This window comes from Musa acuminata, unplaced genomic scaffold, assembly GCF_036884655.1.
Source record: "Musa acuminata AAA Group cultivar baxijiao unplaced genomic scaffold, Cavendish_Baxijiao_AAA HiC_scaffold_1097, whole genome shotgun sequence".
NCBI classification, from domain to species: domain Eukaryota; kingdom Viridiplantae; phylum Streptophyta; class Magnoliopsida; order Zingiberales; family Musaceae; genus Musa; species Musa acuminata.
The window spans coordinates 94984-117803 of NW_027021310.1; the positions used below are offsets into that span (position 1 = coordinate 94984).

General features: G+C 42.4%; 1 protein-coding gene and 2 non-coding genes across 3 annotated transcripts; 2 read left to right on the forward strand and 1 right to left on the reverse strand.

Annotated features, from left to right (window-relative positions):
• Window positions 1–690: 690 nt before the first annotated feature.
• Window positions 691–762, reverse strand: TRNAE-UUC (transfer RNA glutamic acid (anticodon UUC)). Its single transcript has one exon. It is a non-coding gene; the product is annotated as a tRNA-Glu (tRNA).
• Window positions 763–4670: 3908 nt separating this feature from the next.
• TRNAP-UGG (transfer RNA proline (anticodon UGG)) lies at window positions 4671–4745 on the forward strand. Its single transcript has one exon. It is a non-coding gene; the product is annotated as a tRNA-Pro (tRNA).
• Window positions 4746–4751: 6 nt separating this feature from the next.
• Window positions 4752–6003, forward strand: LOC103973976 (putative ATP synthase protein YMF19). The gene has a single exon (XM_009388681.3). It carries the CDS (start codon window positions 5266–5268, stop codon window positions 5749–5751), a length of 486 nt encoding a protein of 161 aa, XP_009386956.1. The 5' UTR covers window positions 4752–5265; the 3' UTR covers window positions 5752–6003.
• The last annotated feature ends 16817 nt before the right edge of the window (window positions 6004–22820 follow it).

Here is a 22820-nt window from a genome sequence, read left to right on the forward strand (position 1 = left end):
TACTGACGCGCCCCAAAAGTAAGCTAACAGGAATGGAACAAGCCCCTAAACTCATAAGCTAAAGCGCATCAATCGAATTATAGGTGTTTTGAAGCAATAATAAGAAGTGCGTTTCTGTAAGCAGATAGAGCAGAGCCAGAGTCCTTACTTGATTCTTTCTTGCCCGGCACCAAAACCAAAAGATAAGTAAGCACCAAGCCGATGTGCTTTCTGCGTCTCCGTAGAGTTATGAGCAAGTCAAGGCTCGTTGGTTGTTTTAGGCAATAAAGTAAAGCTGCGAGTCATTAATGATTCTTTCAAGCTTACATGGTATATTCGAATCTAGCTGCTATCAGAGAAATAGGCTGTTGGGATTCCAAAATAGGATTGACAGACTTTACATCAATCCCAATCCAGCACTGGTCAATCCTTCATTTCCACTCAGAAACTGTCCTTAGAAGTCATTTCTGCCTATAATCTTTCTGGTTCCCTTGCTTGAAGATCCGGGTTGGTCTTTCGCTGACGGCACTACGGATTGATTTGTAGCATACGGTAAGGCTCCCCCATCTACAAGAATCCCGGCCCACTCGCAGCTACAAGTAAAACAACTCGTGCACTCGCCGCCTCAAGTAAAACCACTCGATGCTCTCTTGACAATTAGAAAAAAGATTTGGTAAATGGGAAAACGGAAAGCGTCCGAGAAGGACTGCCTATCCCTTACGGGAATCGAACCCGTGTCTTCGACATGAAAAGACGATGTCCTAACCACTGGACGAAAGGGACCAATAAGAAATGAATAATATAGAGCGCTCCATGTGCTCTGAGAAGAGCCTATTCTGGCTTTTCCATACGCAATGAAATCTCTCCTTTGTCTTCATGCCCCCCTCGAGAGATATGGCCCCACTCCATTATAGTAGAATTGAGTATTCTGTATCTTCTTCCTTTTATAAAGGTGGATAAGAATAAGAGAAAACCTATCATATACCAACTAATTGCGGAGACTTGTCCCCCGGTCCAATGGTCTCTATGAAGAGTAAATAGAATTAGTGGAAGCAAGCAATGGAACCTCTGAGCTTAGAACAAGAGAAGAAAGAATTAGTGGAAGCAAGCAATGGAACCTCTGAGCTTAGAACAAGAGAAGAAAGAATCCCGAATGAAATAGAAAACTATGCTTCTCAGTCAATAAAAAGAAGAAAAAGAGAAATCACAAGAAGACGGGTAATGGGGAGAATCCCGAGAAAGATAGATCAGAGAGTTGGTGGGTTCGACGAAAGCTGCGGAAGAGATAATCCCCTAGCCAATCCAATCTGTAGTGATGGCACTAAAAAGCCTTCTTCGAAACCTCTTGTTCGTTCACCCGGCCCTACCTACCAGCGAATTAGCCTCATGACCAGCTAGTACTCATTATCCTTTCCTTTATCCTTCAGGTTAAACCGGCGGTGGGGCTTCCTTCCGACTATCCGGGTTAGGGTCCATGTAATTGAGCTCCTGCTGCCTCTTCAATCCGAAAGCTCATTCGATACAGAACTAATGCAAAATGGAATAACTTATCTGCTTTTCTGGGGTGGGGAAGGTCAGTGTCTTCTTGGCAGAGGACTTTCATCACATTTCTATGCTTGCTGTCTGAGAAAGGAAATTCATTCAATCACTACCCTTCCATGCTTTTGGTAAATCTTTCCGCATTATCCTTTAGGTTGCTTGCCTATCCTACGGCTTTGAACTTGAGAAAATCCTTTATATAGGTTAGGTGTGTCTCCTACTAATAGATACTTGGAGCTCTAGGTCGATTGGAGAGGTCTTCTTCCCCGTTATTTATGTCTCAATCTTACCATTGAGTAGGGTATAGAAGCTACGCCTTTATTAGCTTGCGTTCTTCCACCTTTCTTCCCTCAATCTGCTCTTTTCTTTTCCATCTATTTCTTACCATAAGTGCTTTATTAACCTTATCTTTGTAGGGCGATAGGGGAGCACATTCTATTTGGCTTTGTTAGCTGGGATGTCCTCTTTGTCCTCTCGATGGGGGAATCCGTCTTTGTTAGCTGGGATGTATTCTTTGTCCTCTCTCTCGATGGGGGAGCACAGTCTATTTTGCTTTGTTAGCTCTCTGGCTTCGTTTGTAGATAGTTCCTTCGCGCTTGATTAGAGCCTATCTGATCTTAGGTGATTAGCTTCTTTCTTAAACATAAGTTGTTAATTAATCCCATCTTCTCTCGTATGACTGTGTTTAGTCTAGCCCGCTAAGCTCTATCTTCTCTCGTATAACAGGGTTTAGTCTAGCCCGCTAAGCTTTGTTAGGTTCGGCTAGTGCTTCCTTTCCTCAAGAAATCTGTCTCTCGCTTCTAAAGCTCCTTCCTATAGGCCTTTAGCCCACTACTTATTAGTACTAGGTCCGACGCTTGCTTTGTTCTCTTGCAATCTAATCGTTTCTTTTGCGTTTCTTTTTCCTATTTTTTGGGCAGGGAAATCTCTCTCAGTAGTTTGGGTTGTTTAGGCGAGTGGATTAAGTAGTAAACTAGAAGGAGGTCGATGCTTCTTTGGCTTGGAAGCTTCCGGTTGCGTGGATTGACCCTATCTATAAGAGCTCCCCTTCTTTGTAGGAATGGGCGAGAGATCGGAATAGCTGTGGTGCACTCTCTCTCTTGATCGGGGAAAGGAAGAGAAGCAATTGAAGGGATAACCTATCTATACTGCTTTTTCGTGGGAAGGCATCTCTCTGGAGGGAGAGAGATCAGATCATTGCCTATCTGTCTAGTAAGAGCAGTTGTCAATAAGAGGCTCTTAGCACCTTCGCTTGTCTTGCCCAACCACTTGAACCTTAACTCACCTCTAGACACAGCTCTATCCGTCCTGTCCTCTTCATCCTTTCTCTCTTCGTCAGGTTTAGCGAACAATGAGGCGAGGGCTCTTCCTTCTTTCTCCCATTCCGAGGGAATTCAATATCTAGGCAGGCCCAGGCTTATCTCTCGTAGGGGATTCAATCTCTCTGTGGGAGTCAGCAGAAGCTCAATTCACATCTAACCTCTCTGGGTTTCATTCTGTATCCTGTAGCGAGAAGGCCGAGAGGTGGTAAGGTCAAGGTACTCGGTTTGGGAAGATGCTTTACAGAAAGGAAGGAACTACATGGTAGTCGGCCATAGGCTCTAAGTTCAAATAACCTCTTTTCGGGTAGCAATCCACTGAAGAGTAAAGCGCCATAATACCAGATTAGCGGAGCTCGAAACTATCGATGAAAGGAAGCGGAATGTTCAACTAAGAGATCTATAAACTAAGAGATCTATCAAGGCCAGTGCCTTCAACAAACGGGTAAGACTATGCTCTTTCAAGAAGGGAGACTGAGTCCTCATGATATGAAGGCCTATTATTATATGAACCAAAGGACCCGGGGAAAGTTAGAGAGAGCCTAAATGGGAAGGCCCCTACGTAATCGATAAAGTATAAGGAAATTCTGTATACCCAGTTCATCATCATGGACGATGAAGAAGTCATTCCTACTAATATAATAATAGTAGATTCCTGAACAAGCACTTTGAAGATCATAAAAAGGCTCCCTGAGACTAGCCTAAACTATCCCATATCCCACACCATTAATTAATCTCCTAGCCCGCACACTAGCATAAACTCTTTCACTCAACTGACAAGACCAAGTCTCCAAAGTCAGGGCTCCTGCCGCCATGAATACAAGACTCGGGAACAACTCATTAAGACATGTTATATGAGTTCTCGAAGACAGGACTTTCTCATAACAGGAGCCAAAAACAGGAATTGTAATGAGAAGAAAGGAATTGAGGAGAGGTCCGAAAGTCAGATAGAGTTAGCCCTTATAGTAATAAGTCCCTTATAGTAAGTTGTAGTCAAAAGAGAGTACCATCTTCGGGTAGTCAGTAGTCAAAAGAGAGTACCATCTTCGGGTAGTCAAAAGAGAAACCTCATGTAGTTACTTGGCTCTGATTTCTTATTATTATTCATTGAGTGCACAACCTTATCAAGGAGCTTCACTTAAGGTCTAGCCAACCGCCTTCACGACGCGCCCTTTGCCCTATGCCTCTGTCCTTATTATAGTGTTAATTAAGGGTTCCTAACTTAGCCCTATAAATAGTACTTCTCAGCCTCTGTCCTTATTATAGTGTTAATTAAGGGTTCCTAACTTAGCCCTATAAATAGTACTTCTCAAACCAATTAATAAACAGATTCTCATACGATGCCTGGTGATGAGTTGACGTTACGTTAGTTAAGTGGGATACTCTTGTCAATAATGTGTGTGTGTGTATGTGTGTGTATACTCTCTTTTTCTATGTTCACTTTCCACTGCTTTCAGCACCTTTAGTTTGGCAAAACCATAAACCAAAAGCGATCCCAAAAGTTCTCGAGAGAAAGAAAAGACGGGTGACCCCAAATCTCCCGAAGGGGAATAATTCGTTCGACCATTTCACGGACGAGAAAACACTAATGCTTAGGTAGCTCAGCATGGTTAGAGCAAAGGACTGAAAATCCTTGTGTCAGTGGTTCGAATCCACTTCTAAGCGGGCTTTTTGGATGAAGCAAACTAGCCAAAGCGAGCCGGATAAAGGAAGACAAGACAAGTGAATGAAAGAGGCTTTACGGCAGATTTCCTAAGGTGGTTCTCGCGTCCCTGTGCCCAAAGCGGGGTGGGAACTTAGTTTATTCATCGGCCATATGTTCCTATGTTTCAACGAGGTGTAGCGCAGTCTGGTCAGCGCATCTGTTTTGGGTACAGAGGGCCATAGGTTCGAATCCTGTCACCTTGATTAGTATTCTAAGGGGCCGCTCCACTCTTTCTATTACAATCTATGTTTAAGCCCTACAATCCTATAACTTAATACTCTTTATGGGCTTTCAGCGCCTAGTTTTTCTTCCCATAAATTGCCTCGATCGTTGTCTTCGTTCAGCTCTAGAGGGTCGACCGCGCTCTCTTAGATTTGGAATAGTATGTGCCCCATCTATTCTAACATTATGTATGGGGAAAGCATATTTTCTTAACCAGTTATGGCAGCAGCATTCAATGGCATCATACTCCTTTCTTTTGAGTTCTAATTCAATGGAAGTGCATCAGCGAAACCAAGCAAGAGAGAATTCGCTTTCTTGAGCAAGAACGCTCTTATCTTTTTCGATAGATTCAACTCCGGAGTGGAACCTCGCAGGATAGCTGAGATAGATCGGTCGAGTGGTCTCAGTTGGAGATGGGATTGCACGAATGGAGTTCTTAACTTACCACTTTCTTAGAGGAAGGAGTCTTTTTCAGTCAGGAGGGTCATTTTCAATATCAGAATGCCTCAACTAGATAAATTCACCTTTTTTACACAATTCTTCTGGTCATGCCTTATCCTCTTTCTATTTTATATACTTATATGCAATGATGGATATGGAGTACTTGGGATTAGCAGAATTCTCAAACTACGAAACCAACTGCTTTCGCACCGGGGGAATAATATCCCGATCGGAGACCCTAATTGTTTTGCAGATATCTCGATCAAAGGGTTTCGCACAGGTGTCTCCTATATGTACTCAAGTTTATTCGAAGTATCCCAATGGTGCGCTATAATAAGTTCCTTCGACTCTTTTGGAAAAAGGAGGATAATAACTTTCATTGAATCTTTAGGAGAAATTAGTGGCTCACGAGGAATGGAAAGACGGATTATCTATTTGATCTCGAAGTCCTCATATAACACTTCTTCCAGTCGGATCACTTGTAGGAATTCCATAATGCTAATCCATGTTCCACACGGCCAAGGAAGCATCTTTAATACCCCTTAGATTCTTTCTCGAGGAATAGAAGGCACTACAATAAATCTTTCTCGAGGAATAGAAGGCACTACAATAAAGATGGACTCCTTTGCAATTCGCCCCCTTTACAAATAATGACTTTCAGGGTTCTCGAGATTATAAATCGTCCAGGCGTGCGGGAAGGCAGCGAGACCAAGCCAGACAGAGAGTCAGCCCTTCCCATTCTACGCCTATCCTGTTGATGAAAGAAATGCTGCTTCATTCTCTTGCTGGTTTACTTTACTTAAGGTTTAAAGACCCTTTAGGACCGAACGGAAATGAACTCCTAACTCAAAACTGGAATCACTCAGCTAGACAGCCGAACCCTGAACTCAATAACCTAACTTGCGCCCTTTCTTGTTCTCTATAAACACTGCTTACAGCTGACTACTCACTCCTTAGTAACAATCAACTTGAAGAACGGCTTGCTCCCTTGCATCCAACAAGCTACTACTAAACAAGCAACGAAACAGAAGGAATATGCTTAGCCCCAGTCGAACAAAGGACTTGTATTTCCATTTCCATTTATAGAGGTTATTTACCATCATCTATATCATGAGGTGCACTAAATGAAACTAGCATAAGTCTCAGAAACAAGGAATATGGTGGTAGTGAGCTAGAAACAAGGAATATGGTGGTAGTGAGCTAGAAACAAGGAATATGGTGGTAGTGAGCTAGAAACAAGGAATATGGCGGTAGTGAGCTTTAGAGAATTCCACTCGCATAAGTCTAAGAAACATGCTATGGCGGTAGTGAGCTTTAGAGTTAGGAAGCCATAAGTGAGTTTCTAGTGTTTGTTTACTTTTTTCTATACATAGTGGATAGCTCCATCAATTCTTTAGCGCAGTAGTGGAACGCTAGATGCTGTTAGGTTCTTCTATTAGTGGAAGTGATTAAGCAGTAATGTTCGGTTCTTCTATTTGAAGCTCCAGTTCGCTAAACTCATTCATTTCCATTTATCCCTCTGGCCTTGTTCGGTGTACTTAAGTACGGAAGTCTCGATAGTATTGACTCGTCTCAAGAAAGATCCAATTAAGTATTTGTTGATTAAGCTGTTAGATGGAGTCATTCTAGTAGTTGTGCATTCAATTCTTAAACAGATGAAGCAGGAGCAGATTGATCAGAGTAGTGGCACTAATCTCGTTCTCATGGCGGCCTCCTACCAAAACACCACTTAGGCACTTTCATTTGAAAGAAGAGAGCACGAGTTACCTCAATAAGGAAGGGGAGAGTTGTGAAACGATTTGAGAGATGCTTTGAATAGACCTAGTTACTAGTTAATCATAAGAAGGCTGTGCTGTGGATGGGGGGTACGATCAAGTTTCTCCTTTTCTGGGACTACTGATGCATCCGTCGAAATCGAAGCAGTCTAAGTATAAAGAAGCAGATCATCTGCAAGCGGTTTCAAGCCCCTAACGAAGGAAGTCGGATCGTATAACGAAGGAAGGTATGAGGGAACATGTTAGTTGCGAGCTAGGCTTTTCTTCCCTTTTCAAGCAGCAGGTGGTCAGATCCAATCACAATTCCGATGTTAATCCTTGGGTATGATCTATACACTCCTTTTCTTTCTTTTTTGCATCCCCCTCGAGGTTAGATTTCTCATTCTAGTTCGATTGGTTGAGTACGCTATAACTCCAGAGAGTTCATCGGTCAAGTCAAATTCCATGGATTCCACCAGTAGTTGTAGTGATATAAGCGCAGGCCTCCAGAGAATCCTTGCAAGCTACTCAAATGCTGTTGATTCTTGCTTTCTATCAAATACTACAATAGCCTGTCCACTTCTATATTCCATATAGCCATCAACACGAAGAAATAGTCAACCCAGTCCTCTATGATATCTTTTGGGAAGCCCAGATCAATCCAACTCTAAGACCAACCTGATATAAGGAAGCCTTTAGTAGTATTCCTCGTGGATCCGCTTTCGCCTAAGCTCACCTGCTGGCAGCTGCTGATGATGCCAAAGAAATGCCCATCCCCTTTTCTCTTACACAACCCAGTGTTTTTTTTAGCTATGCCCACAGCTCTTTCAAAGGAAAGGAAAGCAAAGCAGTCTTTTCCAGAAGAAAGTCACACCGCTAAGTAGGATAAAGAATAGATTCCCAGCAAAACCTAACATGTTCAATGGGTGCATAAGGATGTTGTGCTCAGCCTGGAATACAATCATGAAGTGGAAAGTACCAGAGATTCCGTGAGGCATACCATACCATCTGAAACACTTCCTTGACCAATACTTATATTACACTCGAAAGAAGGGTTCTGAAGAGCCAGATCCCATACAAGATTATGTCCCGAACGAAAACGAAGCTAGAGGGATGTTAGTTATTGGCTTTCACGAGTCGGTAGATATAGGTGATTGGCTTGTCGGTTATTAAAGTGGAGTTCGGGAGAGAAATGGAAGTGGTAAGAGCTGATACGATAACATTTGAGAAGTATCACGGGCCCTATACTTAGCAAGTATTATGTCATTCGTGTGCCCTACGAAGTCCTTTTCTTTATCGTATTATACGACGGACGATAGCACTATCAAATCCCACTCGCTTCTATACCAGCAAAGAGTACCGAAGTCCTTTCCATTAAACCTTACACCAAGAACAGATTAAATAGCAGCGCTTACGTATAGTTTACCATCGTAGATCAGATCATAAGCGTAAATTCACAGCGGGTAGGCTTTGGTAGTCTTCCTTTTGTCTTTGACTAAAGGCATTAATGAGCGCTACGCCCCTTTGCCTGCCTTAGTCGCGCGCCCTTATAATGGAAGGGGGTCAAAATGCATATCTCTGATAGTCAAGGCGGGTAAGCCAAGCACTAGCAAGCTGAAATGCAAAAAGTCATAATAGAATGGATAAGATAATAAGTCAGTATGGTAAAGACAGTAGCACGGTTTAGTGTGCCTATCTCGGATTCGTGTTTCTCCTTAAGCTGGATCTCATGGTGTTTCTCCTTAAGCTTGATCTCCTGCTATGCTCACTTTCTTTCTTTAACTTAACCACTGATCGGTATATGGTACGATGTAGTGCATCTAGGAATAAGAATATGGATACTATGTATTAGAATAAACCCCTCAAAAAGGGATTCTACTATCAAGAAAAAGAAGAAAAGCAATGGTACCAAGACTTCACCTAGAAACTCGGAGTCGTGTAGCAATACCCATATAGAACTTGGTTTAAACAAGGTGCTGAAAGCCTACTAAGAATAGAAAAAGGAAGAAAGAGTTAATACCCACCCCCATAAGGCAGCCTATCCTATAGTTAAGTATGCCCCTCCTGTCTACTGGTCTTCCTTTCTTTGCTTAAACAAGAACTCTCCCCCGGGCACTAACTGTAACTAGTTCTTTTCCAAATAGGGCTCCCGGCATTGGATCCTGACTTTCCAACTTCCACTACTAGTAGGATCGATTGCTAGTCTGCCTCTATCTTCTCTCAAACGGAGACTCCTGTTTCTCTTTCTTCAATTCATAGGTAAGGTATAACGCCTATAGACGTAGACTTTACTACATATCAGTATTGCTTTACTTTACAGCCTTTTCTTCTCTCTCTGCTGGGCTTTTCTCTTGCTTGTTAGCTTCCATTGCTTGCTTTCAACCTCGCGCTGCTTACTTTTGATTATAACTCCGGAGTGGGATCTTAGCTCTACCGTCTCAAACAACCTCTCCTGGCTTTCACTCTGACGCTACTGCTCTCAATGCTATGTGCGAGGGTTACTCTGCGACTTCCCAACTCTCAACTATGGATAAGTACAGGAAGACTTCAAAACCGGCAGTCAAAGAATGGCTACCTATGTAACGGAGTCAGAAGGAAACTTAAGTAGTAAAGAAATGAAACAACTACATTACACGGGCTAAACTCCAAATTAGTGAATAAAGAATTCAATTGTCAAGTTAGAGTTTCCCTCTTTCTGGCCAACCAACCTGGGGCTCATTTTGAAAAGTATCAATTTCTGAATGGAACTCACAAGTCCGGATACTAATGTCAATAGATAGGCTAAGACCAAGAATCGAAATACGGAATTCAATTCGAACAGCAGAACTCACAGGGTAGTGAGGGAATACTGATTCGACCCTGTATAATACAGAATGATAAAGGTTTTGGTAGGAATGAACTATTTGCATATTATTAATTGGTCACCAACCTAGTACGTGCTCTCTCTAACAAGTCAGAATGGAAAGTGCTATCAACTCAAAAGTTAGAATTGAAACAGCAAGGTAGGAGTGACACTATAAAGACAAAAGCAAAAGAAAACTCTATCTCGCCAATCACGTGCTCTTTTCACTTTACATGAAATTATGTATGTTACCCTATGATTCTTCCTACTACTTACTATAGGTCTGCTACTACTTCATCTAAGTCTGTCTTACTTACTTAGGGTTCGCTCTTGGACTCCTTACTCCAATTATGTGTTACACCATTGAGTCTTCTACTGGTTGGTTGGAGCCTACTGCCCGCGAGAACACAACTACACCAATAGATAGAATAGAACCGCAGCTACTCGGACTTATGCCCGGAACCGGGAAACCAACTACAAATGCTAATACTTTAACTGGGAACTAAGCCTATACCTACCGTCTCTAAGACCGAACCTGTCGACTGAATAAAACAGCTACTATCCACTACTACCTACCAACTACTACCATGGGAATCAGACTAACTCATTGCCTCACAAGGCTTTCACCAATACATCCAAGACTGGAACTACTGATAACAAGATCTCCACCCTTCTTTTTGTACGAAATCGGATCCTTAATGAAAGAATAAAAGAAAGGCTAGGTAGTCTTAGAAGCAGCAGCTCAAGTCCTATCAACAGGTAGTACTGTTAGAGTGAGAGTTTAATCCCATCCCGGTAGTCCAGGTCAAGTTTCAGTTTCATCCCAAACTCGTAGTTTCGTAGTTTCATAAGTAGTTGTAGCCATAGGTATAGATAGAAGACAGAGTTCAAAGAGTAAGCCCGAAGTCAGGAGTAAGGAGTCAGCCCAGAATAAGAAAGAAGGAAGCCCTGAAGAAGGGAGTCAGTAGTAACAGAGGAAGAATTGCACTCATTGGTGAGCTAGAGAGGTGAGCTAGGCAGAATGAAGCTATAAAGATGGAGAACAGGTGGTCAGAGCAGGAGTTTAGAGTTGTAAGTAGAAGACCGGAGAAGAAGAAAGGGAAGCCTTGGCTAGGCAGCCTTAAAGCCAGGGCAGCGAGTAAGAGGTGAGCTAGTAGGAAAGGAATCATGAGCTAGGTCTGATAGATCTTTGTAACCAAGGGCAGCAGTTCAGTAAGAAGTAGAGGCCAGTCCAGTAGTATACGCTTTGTTAGTAGGCCTACTTGCTATGTGTTTTCATAATTTAGTTCTAGGAGCGGAGGCACCCGAGTTAGACACTCGACTTTCCATTCAGAAATAAGAATTGAGTGGACTTACCGCAACTCAGCTATTTACTTATAACTAACTACTCTAAGAACAAGAACAGGACTACCAGGGGCAGGCAACTACTAGGCAAGTCTACTTGTCTTATAGCTCAGCAGATATATAAGTATTTTCCCTCAGCAGATATATAAGTATTTTCCCCCTTAATTACTTTATTTCCATCTCTACAGTTTGAAGTCACTCACAACTACTCAAGGTATAGTTCGGTGCTCTAGTTTCATCGCTTGTTTGTTTCATCTTATTCCCTTGTTTCATCTTACTGCTGTGACTCATATCGGTCATATCGGTCATATGAGTGGAATTCTCACTTGACAACTTCTACTCCCTAGCATTAAGAGCAGTTAAGAAAGAGCGAGTCCTGTTCTAGAGGGTAGAAAACGACTTCTCTTTCTCCTAGACCAACTCTGTACTAGTTCCCCCGGAATACTTCATGGAAGGAGTGATGAGTTGACTTAACACTGTCGGTATTGATAAACAAAGCCGAAAAACAACTCTGATTTCCTATCTACTGACTCCTTCCTTGTTTAGAAGAGAAAAATATAGGTTCATTTGATCTATCTTCATATAGGAAATAGGATTCCACTGGGGATGAAGACTAGAACTTCACTCGAACAGGACTACCAGGTTATGGCCAATCAGCCGAGGTATACCCATTCAAACGAACTGGCTCCCTACCTGCTTTCTTTGAGCTTGTAGTAGTTCCTTGGCCGGTATTCAACAAGTTAACCTAGCTTAGCTCTATTCCTTTGCTTGCCTCGTAAACTTACCTTTCCACTCTAGTAGTAGCTTGTCTGATAGCTCAGCAGATATAGTAGATGAACTAGTAGTAGATTGTCTGATAGCTCAGCGGATATAGTAGATGAAACGAAAACTCGACCTTATAGTAATTTACTACCCGGAACTACTTGAATCTGTCTTTGTTGTTGGCGATGAGAGAGGAGTGTCTTTTGTTTGATGCCCTCATAGCCGCAAAGCAAGTACTCTTTTCATTCTGATTAGTAGTAATTGGAAGACATAGGCGATGACCCTTTACCCTGAAACTAGTAGTTGTCCAGAGCCCTAACTGTATTTGTTAACTACGGTATCGGATAAGAGACAGAGGAGAGGCGGGTTCAGGTGTTGTGTTGGCGATGAGTAAAAGAACTCGTATACATGTTAGCCCTAAGCATCCCGAGTGGAATCTTATAAAGAAAGAAGCAAAGCTGGGTGAGTTAGGTCGTATAGAGAATCATATCTTCGCGCCCTTAGAGTGGTTAATTCACTATCTTAGAGTTGTGGTATCGATTATCCTTAGGAAATGGGTACTTTCCTATGAGTTGAGGTATCGATTATCTGCTATAGAACCGGGTAGAATCAAGTACTAGATCGGAAGAAACAGAATCATTACAAGGAGGGAGATGAGACAGAGGAGCAAGATCCGAGGCAAGATCAGAGGCTAGATCCGGAGCTGGCTTAGTCTCTTATTGAACGGTGGAAGAAGAAGAGGCTTTTCAAGTCTGTTAGCAGCCCTAGGAAAGTATAGTTTGGGTGTTGACGAGGTCAGTTATGATTATTGGAATACCTGGTAGTCCTTTTCGAGTGAGAGTTGATAGTGGAATGATTTGGTCAGCTAGTACTAAGCATATAGTATACGCTTGACTCTGAGTTGATAGTTTGATTCTTTGACTTAAGCCCGTGAGCCTGTCCTGTCCGATAAACTAGTAGTTGTCCTGTTAGAGTGATAGTCAGAACCCCGAGTTGAAGCTAAGTCCAGTGTTCGGGAACTCAGCAGTATAAGAATCAAACAAGTAAGTATAGGTTAGTTACCGCTACTCCGCAATTGAATTAAAGAATATAGTTTACTTAGGTAGAGGATAGAGGTCAAGTGGAAAGTGGAGTTTAGAGTTGCTAGTGGAATTCTTTAGAATGTAATTAGTTGCCCGTGCCTTGGCGGTCGTTAGCAGTTACTTGGCGCGTGTCTTGTCCAGTAGTGACTTGGCCCGGTTTCTCTTTTTCCTTTACTATAGTATACTTCCCATCTGTAGCTTGAGATCCTGCCCTACCTATAACTGATAGATCTGCTCTGATTGGAATGAAACAACTACAAAAAGAGCTATGTATGGTTCCCTTGCCTAGCGTGGAATCGTGCAGTTAATAAATCTAAGTGATTGTTGAATCCCTAAGATCAGAAGAATGGCCTGTTCGAGTGTAAGTTGCATCCCCAACTATTAGTAATCCAGTTCGAGGTTCAGTGGAAAGTGGAGTTCTTGTGCTCGTTAAGTCATGTAGTCCTGTTGCATCAGTATTTGTTGGCTTAGAAGCGGGTTGAGGAGTGTAATAAAGATAGGTCGGGTCGGGTAGGCTTCTGTTTCTGACCTTGGCCCTCTAATCTGATAGATTCTCTTTATATATGTGAACGGATTCCACAGAGGCAGGCTAGTAGGAGTTACAGAATCAAACCGGTAACATCAAGCCTGATACCAACAACAACCAGACTGATACCACTGCATCACAGCCTGAGACAAGTGAGTCAAAGCCTGATGCGGTGTCTGTTAGGTATGTAGCTAAGGTCTCTAACCACTGTTGCTAAGGCTTCAATCAATACCAATCGGAATGGAGCTAGTGAGGAACAGCCTGAAACAAGTAACTACAGGACTAAGACAAGTGAGTCAAAGCCTGATACTACTGTTACTGAGAATGGAGCTAAGGAATCCAAGGTTTAACAAAGGGAGTGACAGGCGGAAACAAGGTAGTTAAAGAACCGAACCAGTGCCAATCAGACTGAGATGCTGGGTAGTTACAGGCTCTATCCACTGTTGCCTAGGAAGGGAGCTCAGTGGTCTGCTTCTCTGATGTCACTAATACTATCCATCTGGTCTGCTTCAAGTAAAAGAGGTAGGTTTGGAAATGAAGGAGGTAGGTTTGGTGCGAGGCAGAAGCACTAACTGAGTTGAGGTCGGCAGACAATAAGAATGGACTGGACTTACCGGTCCTATACATATCGCTATGAGCCAAGGAACTACTTTAGTGTAGCGGCAGTGCTGTTTACCGTGTTTCATGAACTTTTCTGTCAATTGGATCGGTCTATTAGCGGAAATGGCTGAGCTACCTTTTTTCACGGGTTTTGGTGAACTTGACTCGACGCCAAGCTAGATACTAATGTGTAGCGGCAGGCAGGAGCCGAGCCCCGGTCACTAATGAGTTAAAAGAGCCAGGTCACTTATGAGTTCAAAGAGCCAGAGGTCAGAGGTATAGTCGTTGCTTGGCCCTGCTCAGTAGACAAATAGTATAAGAAATTAGCTATCAAAATAGATGTTATTATATAATAAAACAGATGAACCAAGGGATTCCACTCAGCGGTAGGAAAGGAAGAATCAAGCTATTAACTACCAGGTAATGGCAGGCTCTACTACTATCCCAACCAGACTTAAACAAGTGCTAGGCAGAATGAAACCCGGGAGTCCAAGAATAAGAGCCAGGGGGCAGCTAGTCAGTAGAAGTCTTAAAGCAGCTACATTCCCCAACTTACAATAAGGGCCTCTCCTCAAGGCAAGGCCAGGAAGCTAAGCTATAAGTACTGAAATCCAGAATGCAACTCAGAGGCAAGGGAGAATCTTAATCATGAGCTAGGTATTCTAGTTCTATTACTAGATGCTGTTTTCAAGTCATAGGTCAGGTTGCTAAGGAATTCACTATATTCGGTTTTCTTGTAATAAGGTAGCTAATATACCAGATGCTTGTTTCATGCTAATGTTGATAAGACAGTAATGCTTGTTTCTAATGTTTCTAAGGTAGCTAAGGGTGCTAATGTTTCTAAGGTTGCTAAGGTTTCTAAGGTAGCGGCGGTTGCTAATATACCAGATTAGGGTTTCAAGTCATAGGTGTTTCATTCAACAAGCTACTCTACAACTAATGTATAGCGTTAGTCCGGTGAGCTGAGTTCCATTCAGTAATTCCTTATGCCATGCAAGGAGAGGAGAGAGAGGCAATCAACCAACCAGTACTATAAGGGGGCAGCTCTATTCTTTACCGAGCCCATTCTTCCCCACCTACCACTCAAGCCTTTTAGAAGAGAGTTTACGCAGTGCACTCCTGCCTTGAAGAGGAGAGTTGACTTACCTATCCTCTGGCTCTGGCTCTGGACTACTATACAACACCTCCGGCTTATCTAACTCAATTGGTTTTCTACCTTAAGCGGATAGCGCCCACTGATTCTCTCTACCGCACAAACAGGATTTACCCTTTCCGAACTCTTAACTTATTTCATTGCCTGTTTCCCCTGCCGATTCCTCTGATCTTGTATGGCTACCTAGACCTAAGTAAACTAAGTGATATGGATCTAAACAGAATCCTATATTAAGTGATAGTGGTTTGATTCTACTGGGTGTATAGAGCGTGTGTATAGCTTCAATTCAAGTCTAAGCTCACTGCTTCACCTTCTTTTGAATCTTATGATACTTGACCTGGCCCGGATCGGATTCTCTTTCTTACCGAACAGACTTACTATACCTTATAACCTATATTGCCTTACTTATATACCTTATAGGAGCAGTGGGGATACTTTCTGGATTTCTTTCTTATATAATGACTTTTTCACTCACACTGTTTCCTTACTTATGTGAAGAATAGCTTCCCGCAGAAAAGCCTTTACTTTACTCTGCCCCGCCCTCTAATTGGAATGAAACAAGTAAGTATGGGAGACAAACAACTCCCTTTCTATTATTTGATCACTGGCACCCGGCACTTGACCTGGACCAGATTCTCTTTCCTCCCGCGCCTACCTCCCTCGCCTCTGGCTCTAGCACTAACTGACTTATATAATAGAACTGATGAAACTATATAAATGACTATTCATTACTAAACTAAGCAAGATCGGGTGAGGAAGCTTTATCAACCGAATCGAGCAGTTACAAGATCTGGCTCTTCATAAGGAAAGGATAAGAGGTTGACATTAGTAGGCTTGAGCTCCTGCCGCCATAACGGAATTAGGACATATCAATTAGCTGCATTGCTTCTTGACTCCTGATGAACTTAGTGCTTTGCTTCAAAACACACATCACTCTCTTGGTGCACTTCCGCTTATACACCTATAACTACCTTGGTGCGCTTACACTTATGAGTCTCGGGGCTTGTTCCCTTGCTTTAAGATCTTTGTCCAGTGCCCTTACTTAATTAATGCCACTAAGATATTTGGTGAAAATGCATTCTAAGGACAGTTTATTAGTTTCAATGAAGGATTGGTAATAAAACATAAGAAGTGATTCAATAGCTCCTTTTAAGCCCCTATCTTGTCAGGTAAGTAAGCAGGATAGAAGGCCTCAGGTAAGTAAGCAGGATATTAAGCCAAAGAATCCCCAGTGTAAGTTCTAAAGTGAGGGAATGGATATTACCAATCTGACGCATCTCTAAAGTACCTAATTGAATCCTTCTTTTCGAGCGCAGAGTGTATAAGAGAGTCATATTACTCCTATATATATAATGAGAACCGCTTGGGCTGTCTTAAAACTCGCATTAAAGTAAAACAAACACCCACAAACACCAGTAATTAAGGGCACCACAAGATGTTAATAAAGAATATATCTCTTATTGAGCATAAGGTATAGAAGGAATGTAAAGATCAAACATCTTACCCTACAGCTTATCCAGCTTATGCTTTAGCAGATATTCAAACTGGAACTGCTCCTGATATTGAACGGATTAGTAGCTGCAGACCTAATCCCGAAGATCTTGAAACTTACACTTATTATCTGGCTTCTGCAAACGACGGCTTTGCTCATAACTCGTTGTCACTTGACTCTAGGCTCTAAACCCCATATTATATTGACTTCCCAAACTAGAGATAAAACAAGCGATGCAACTATCACTGGCACTTGACTGGGACTACTACTATATATAAGGGGCTGGACCGACACTTGAAACTATATAGCAACAGCTGCTTTGTCTTTAAACCTTAGCGCACAATTAATTCTTTAAACCGCACGCACAATACAATGGAGAGTTGGAACATGGGGAGTGAACCTCTCTACATTCGCAAGTCAATTTGCCTTCCGGTCTATTACCTGAGTTAACACTCATGTCTTTTATCCATGCCTTGGCGTGCCACTAGACTCAAAAAGTGGATACTCTAGTAGATAGCAGTTGACTTTACCCAATAGCTTATACAGAAAAAGAGTGGATGTTCGAGAGAGAAATAGGTTGTTTATTGAGAAACGAATCGTCCGGTAGTTATGACTTTCCATACCTTCCTTCTTACACAAAATCCGATCAATAGTCGAAGGAAAGTAAATAGAAAAAAGGACGAGCAAGAGTTGGTGATTCAATAAGCTTTGGATAGCCAGCTTTACTTACTGATTGACTTAGCGCGGACCCTCCCCTGTTTGTTGCAATGGAAAAAGAATAGATGGAAGGGTCCATCCCCCTTTAAGAAAGGAAATAAGGGAACTTCTCGCATTGAATGGCACGGAAAGAAAACAACAGGAGCAAAAAGCACACTAATGAATGAAACCAATACGCCCCCCCCTTGATTCAAGAATGAATGAAACCAATATGCCCTAAGGACTTCCCTTCCCAAACCTGTTTCCGTGGTCGAAGAAGACTAATGATGATTGGCGTTCAACCAAGCGTAATGTGAGTTGCAAACAAGAAGGGGTGGCGGGCAGGGTAAGACGAACTCTAATCTAATATAAGAAAGGTTCGTAACACTGTTCGATGTGGATCTTACGTGAGCCTATGGATTTCCCGATCACGAGATCCTTTTGCTGTAACCATGCCTCTAGTAAGAGCTAGTAAAAGGTCCTTTTGCTGTAACCATGCCTCTAGTAAGAGCTAGTAAAAGATCCTTTTGCTGTAACCATGCCTCTAGTAAGAGCTAGTAAACTCTCTCCAAAGGCTCTCCCCATTTACGTGAGAATTATCTCATTTTATTCGCAGGATTATATATGGAAAGATTGGATTTTAGCCATGTTTTCCAGTAGCAAGAAAGCAAAGCTGAAACATTGGGGGTTATGAAGAGAATTCTATGAAAAGACATCTAGTAACTAGTTATGAGTAAGCCCCTAGTCAGTTACTAGAAGGAAGCCCCTCGTCGGTTAGTAGGAGTCAGTTAGTAGTAGTAAGTTAGTAGTTATGAGTAAGCCCACATATAGTAATAGAACTATCATACCTAGCTCATTCTTAAGAGGTCGGGTACTTGGTTTGCAAGAGAGAATTCCAGTATACTTGCTGCGTTGGCTTATACTAATTGCTTATTGGAAGGTTATTTGCTGAGTTGGCTTATACTAATTGCTTATTGGAAGGTTATTACCCATCTGCCACATCTAGTAATTGTCCAAGTAGTAGTCCTGTTGCATCTCTATTTGAAGACAGAGGAGAGGAAGTATTTGTTTACAGAGGAGAATTAATATCTGAGTGACTTGGCCCTAGCTGCCCTGGCCTGATTCTCTTTCTTCCCTATCCCTAGTGTAGTCTCATCTGAAGTTGACAAGTAGGAGTCCTATAGAATCTAAAGTAGGAGTCCTGCTCGAGTGAGAGGTGAAGACCCTTCTTTAGTTGTTTCATGCCTAGTTTCATCTGTATTTGTAGCAGTGTCTTGGCGGTCATTAGTAGTTGCTTGGCGGCTTTGAGGCGAGGTATCTTCACAAAAACCCGGTGCATTAGGTACCTTAGCTTTGACTGATGGTGACTGATTTCTTTCTTTCGCCACTGCTGGAAACCAACTATATCTCAATTAACGGAGAGTCGTTTTCTACCTTCCGGGTTTTCTTCTTTTGTTTGATACCAGAATTAGGCACTTTCGATTTCCTTTATCGAGATTATAGCAGACCTTCTTATTCAGATTTGAGTCACACTTATTCTAAAACTCCTGGAATCATTCTTTCACAAATATTAGTTTAAGCATTCTTTGAAGGTTCAGCTAAGGCGGAGCCAGAGTAAGCACAGGATCCGGGACAGAAGCCGACAGGAAAGTCAGTTGCCCGACTTCCGCTATTAATTAGGACTGCTGAATCAGTTTCTCGAGGAGAATTGTAATATTGTAGCACTGCTTAAGTTCAAAGTAAAGAATACGAGTAGATAACTTCCTCAGCGCGTTGGTTGTCCTTATTGGGTTTTTGTTCGCGCCTAGTTCTTGTCTTGTTGAATCCTTTTCCTCACCTGCTCTTTCAACAATAACTCCCATGGAATCTCTTTCTTGCCTTGGCACTCAATTCTATTACTTATCATTACTCTCTTGTTTCATTCCTATATAAGTCATATTACTCTCCATCTTGCATTAACCGATAAGTTCAGTGTTGGCGAAAGTCAGTCAGTATAAGAAGTTTCAATAGAATCAGCCAGGTCCAGCTCGGCCCAGACTCTTAGTAAAAGCCTTTCCGGGCAGTCAAAAGTCAGTAGCTGCTGTTGTGCTTGACTCTGTTGTGCTTGCTTCACTTTTCTCTGTGTTTATTGGCGCAAGTAAGGAAGCCGTACCCGGAGAAGGAACAAGAGAGAATATTGCTATACCCAGATACGGAACAAGAGAAGCAGAAGAAAGATAAGCAGAAGAATAAATGCAAGAAGCAAGGGCACACTCAAACCTACGAGCTAAGCGGCGAGCAGGACAATCACAATCACTCCCTTGAAGACCCGAGAGTAACAGACTTGAGAACTGCTTCCCTTGATGGTCGAGTTTACTACTAATAAAAAGTGCACCCTTTTCCTGAGTGAACCTGTGTTCATGGCGGTAGGGCAGCTCTTTCTCACAAAATGTGTAATCCTGTCATCAGGCCTCCCGAAAGGCTCTTAGAATGCATTGAGGCCCCGGCGGTAGTACACTATTCGAATACTTATACTATCCCTATTCTATGTAGCTAGATCTATACCTATTAATACTCTTGTCACAAGATCAGTTATAGGCTTAGAAAGTCAATACCTGAGTCCGGTACATATACTTTTCCATCTTACTATTAGGCAATTAACTAGACGATATTAATTCTATTACTAATGTGTAGCGTCAGTATGCTACTTAATTGGAGTCTGGGCCTGAACGTAAGATGCTGCAAGGGAACACTCTCTATTCTTAAAGGCAGTAGAGGATCACTAGGGAAGGAAAGAGCACTCATACAGAATATTCAGAGAAAGAAGAAGTCTTGTTCAAAGCCTAGGGAAGAGGGATTGAGGTTACTACTATCAAAAATCGACTCGCTGGCTGATTCCCCAACTTACTATATAGGCCTCGGATCGACCCCTGGAGTTCAAGGCTTAATCGAGTAGTGGCAGCTTTCATTGCAACTGACTTTGCCTAGTGCGGGTGTTGGTTCAGTGATTGACTTTCCCGAGTCGGTAGATATAGGTGATTTACTTGTCGGTTCATCAAGTGTAGTGATAAAGTCTGCTTATGAATGACCAGTTTCCGTTTAGGTCAGGGCGGATTCCAAAGAAAGGGGACAAGCTGTGTATTTACTTAGATCTATCCCAGGACCAGGTGCTCAAGAGATTCAAATAAGAGGTAGAGTTCAAGAAGTAACGCAAAAGGGAAGCCAAGTCCCAGTTAGATTCATAGGATAGGTCAGGCTTTCAGCACCTTACTCTACTCTATGCCATGTGCTCGAAACCATAACTAATGAGTTCAGTGCAGAAGTAAAGGGCCAAGCGTATACTACAAAGGCAAAGTACAAAGGCAAAGAAAGTCATGAACTACCTGAGATGAACTACAGCCCACTTTAAACCGTACGAAACGACAACACTAGCAACGAACCCTGGTTTACAGCCCAGCCCCTCTAACGCTATTTGTATAAGTGACTTGTTGGATCAGGTAAGGAAGCCGAATCGACTCGTCCAGTTCCAGTGAGAAAGTAGGGTAAGTAAACTAGTGAAATTAGTGAAATACCTTTAAGTCAACGAGGAAAGAATGAACTACATCCGGCGGTAAGTCTATACGTTGCTTGCCCCAGGGAGTAGTGGGGCAGTTTCATCAGTAGTAGTTAGTGGAATCCCTTGTTTCAGTGGAAGGTATCATATCTCGTCACAAGTTGCGATTCAATTCAAACGCGTCTGGTAGAGTTATGTTCTGCTCGCGTTAGGAGTGAAACGCGTTAGGAGCTGTAGTTGCTTTGCTTGTTCGGTAACCTTACTCTTTCCTTTAAGAACGAATATTGGCACCCACCCCGAGTTGCTTGTTCTCTACCACTCCGGACTCCTGGCTCTAATCTTTGCTCTGCTCTTTACTTCTACTTCGCATTTTCTGTATCGCCTTACTCTTGTGCCCTAGCTTGCTGAATGGAATTGAAAAGTTGGAAGTCACTATTAATACTTATATAGGAGTTGTGGTAAAGAGGAAAGAATTCATTACTATCCGGAGTTGCAAGCACAGATTCTACTGCTTTGAGGCGAGGGAAAGTCAATAACTGCTCTACCCACTAATCCAGCTCTTGCTCCCGAACACATAACGCCGCGCAACAAATAGGGGTTGAAACTAGTTAATGGCGTTAGTCGGAGTCCTGTGTCTATGGCGTTAGCAGTTGCTTGGCTGGGCTACAAAGGACAATTCTGATGTTGTAGCTTCGATCCTATATACTTATGAGCTAATTCCTATAGAGTTTTTGGATTACTTGCCTTGCCTGTACCTGTTAATTTCTTATTGATAGTATTAAAAGCAGAAAAGTAAGGGATGGTAGGCTTAGACACCGGAAAGGCAGACTAACCCCTTGGGCAAGCTATGATAAAGGAATGTAAGGCTAATAGGTTAACTACCGGCTTAAAGGCGGGTAAGTAAGGGCAGCTGACGATGGTTCCCTATCGCAAGAATACGGGTAAGCAATGTCCGTTTTAGAGCTAGTATCGGTAGATTTCTATGAGGGAGCTGGCTCTATAAAGTAAGGAGCGAGGCTTGTTGTCAGTGAGGAGAGAGATTTCCTGTGGAATCCGTTATCCTAGAGCAACTACGATAGCACATATTGAAATAGAATAGGTAACCTTCCAACCATTAACTCTTTCTCTCCAAGCCTGTACTATAGTTTCATCCCGAGTTTAATAAGAATAAGAGGCTAAAGCCGAAGCCAAAGATGGATTGGATCCTATCCCCGGTTTGATTCCTTAGTTTGATACCTGAATTAGGCTAATCGAGCTCAAGTCTTTTGGTACCTGAACTAACTCTCCTCTGGTAACTACCCCTTCATTAGTACACCTCGCTTCAAACCCTGGGCCAAGCGTATACTAAGTGCTCTGTTTTAGGATAAAGATCCAAGATGATGTTCTAGACGTTACTCGCCCCCCCAAGAGATTCATTGTAAACTTCCCTGCCGCCCAGAATAAAGCACTTGTTTATAACTCATTGGAACGTATTTATGTACGACAAACACTGGACTCTGCCCCGCCCTCGTATTGAAGGGAAGAACCGACAACAGGATACAACACTGGATATCTAACTCACAGGATACAACACTGGATACCCAACTAACAGGAAACTTCACTACTGTCTACTTTACTTCCTTACTAGCTGCCTACCTATCCTCTGGCAACAACCACAGAATTGAATGCGCGTAACCACTCCCCTAGTATCTAATGCGCTGGCAAGTTGAGTTAGTCTTTACATAGATCTATAGAACAACGAGTAAGCAGCAAGTTCCGAGTGCGCCGAGTTTGTCTTAAGAGTGTTTGCTTCTTTCATGGCGTTAGTGAGTGGTGCCTATGTATCTGCTCTT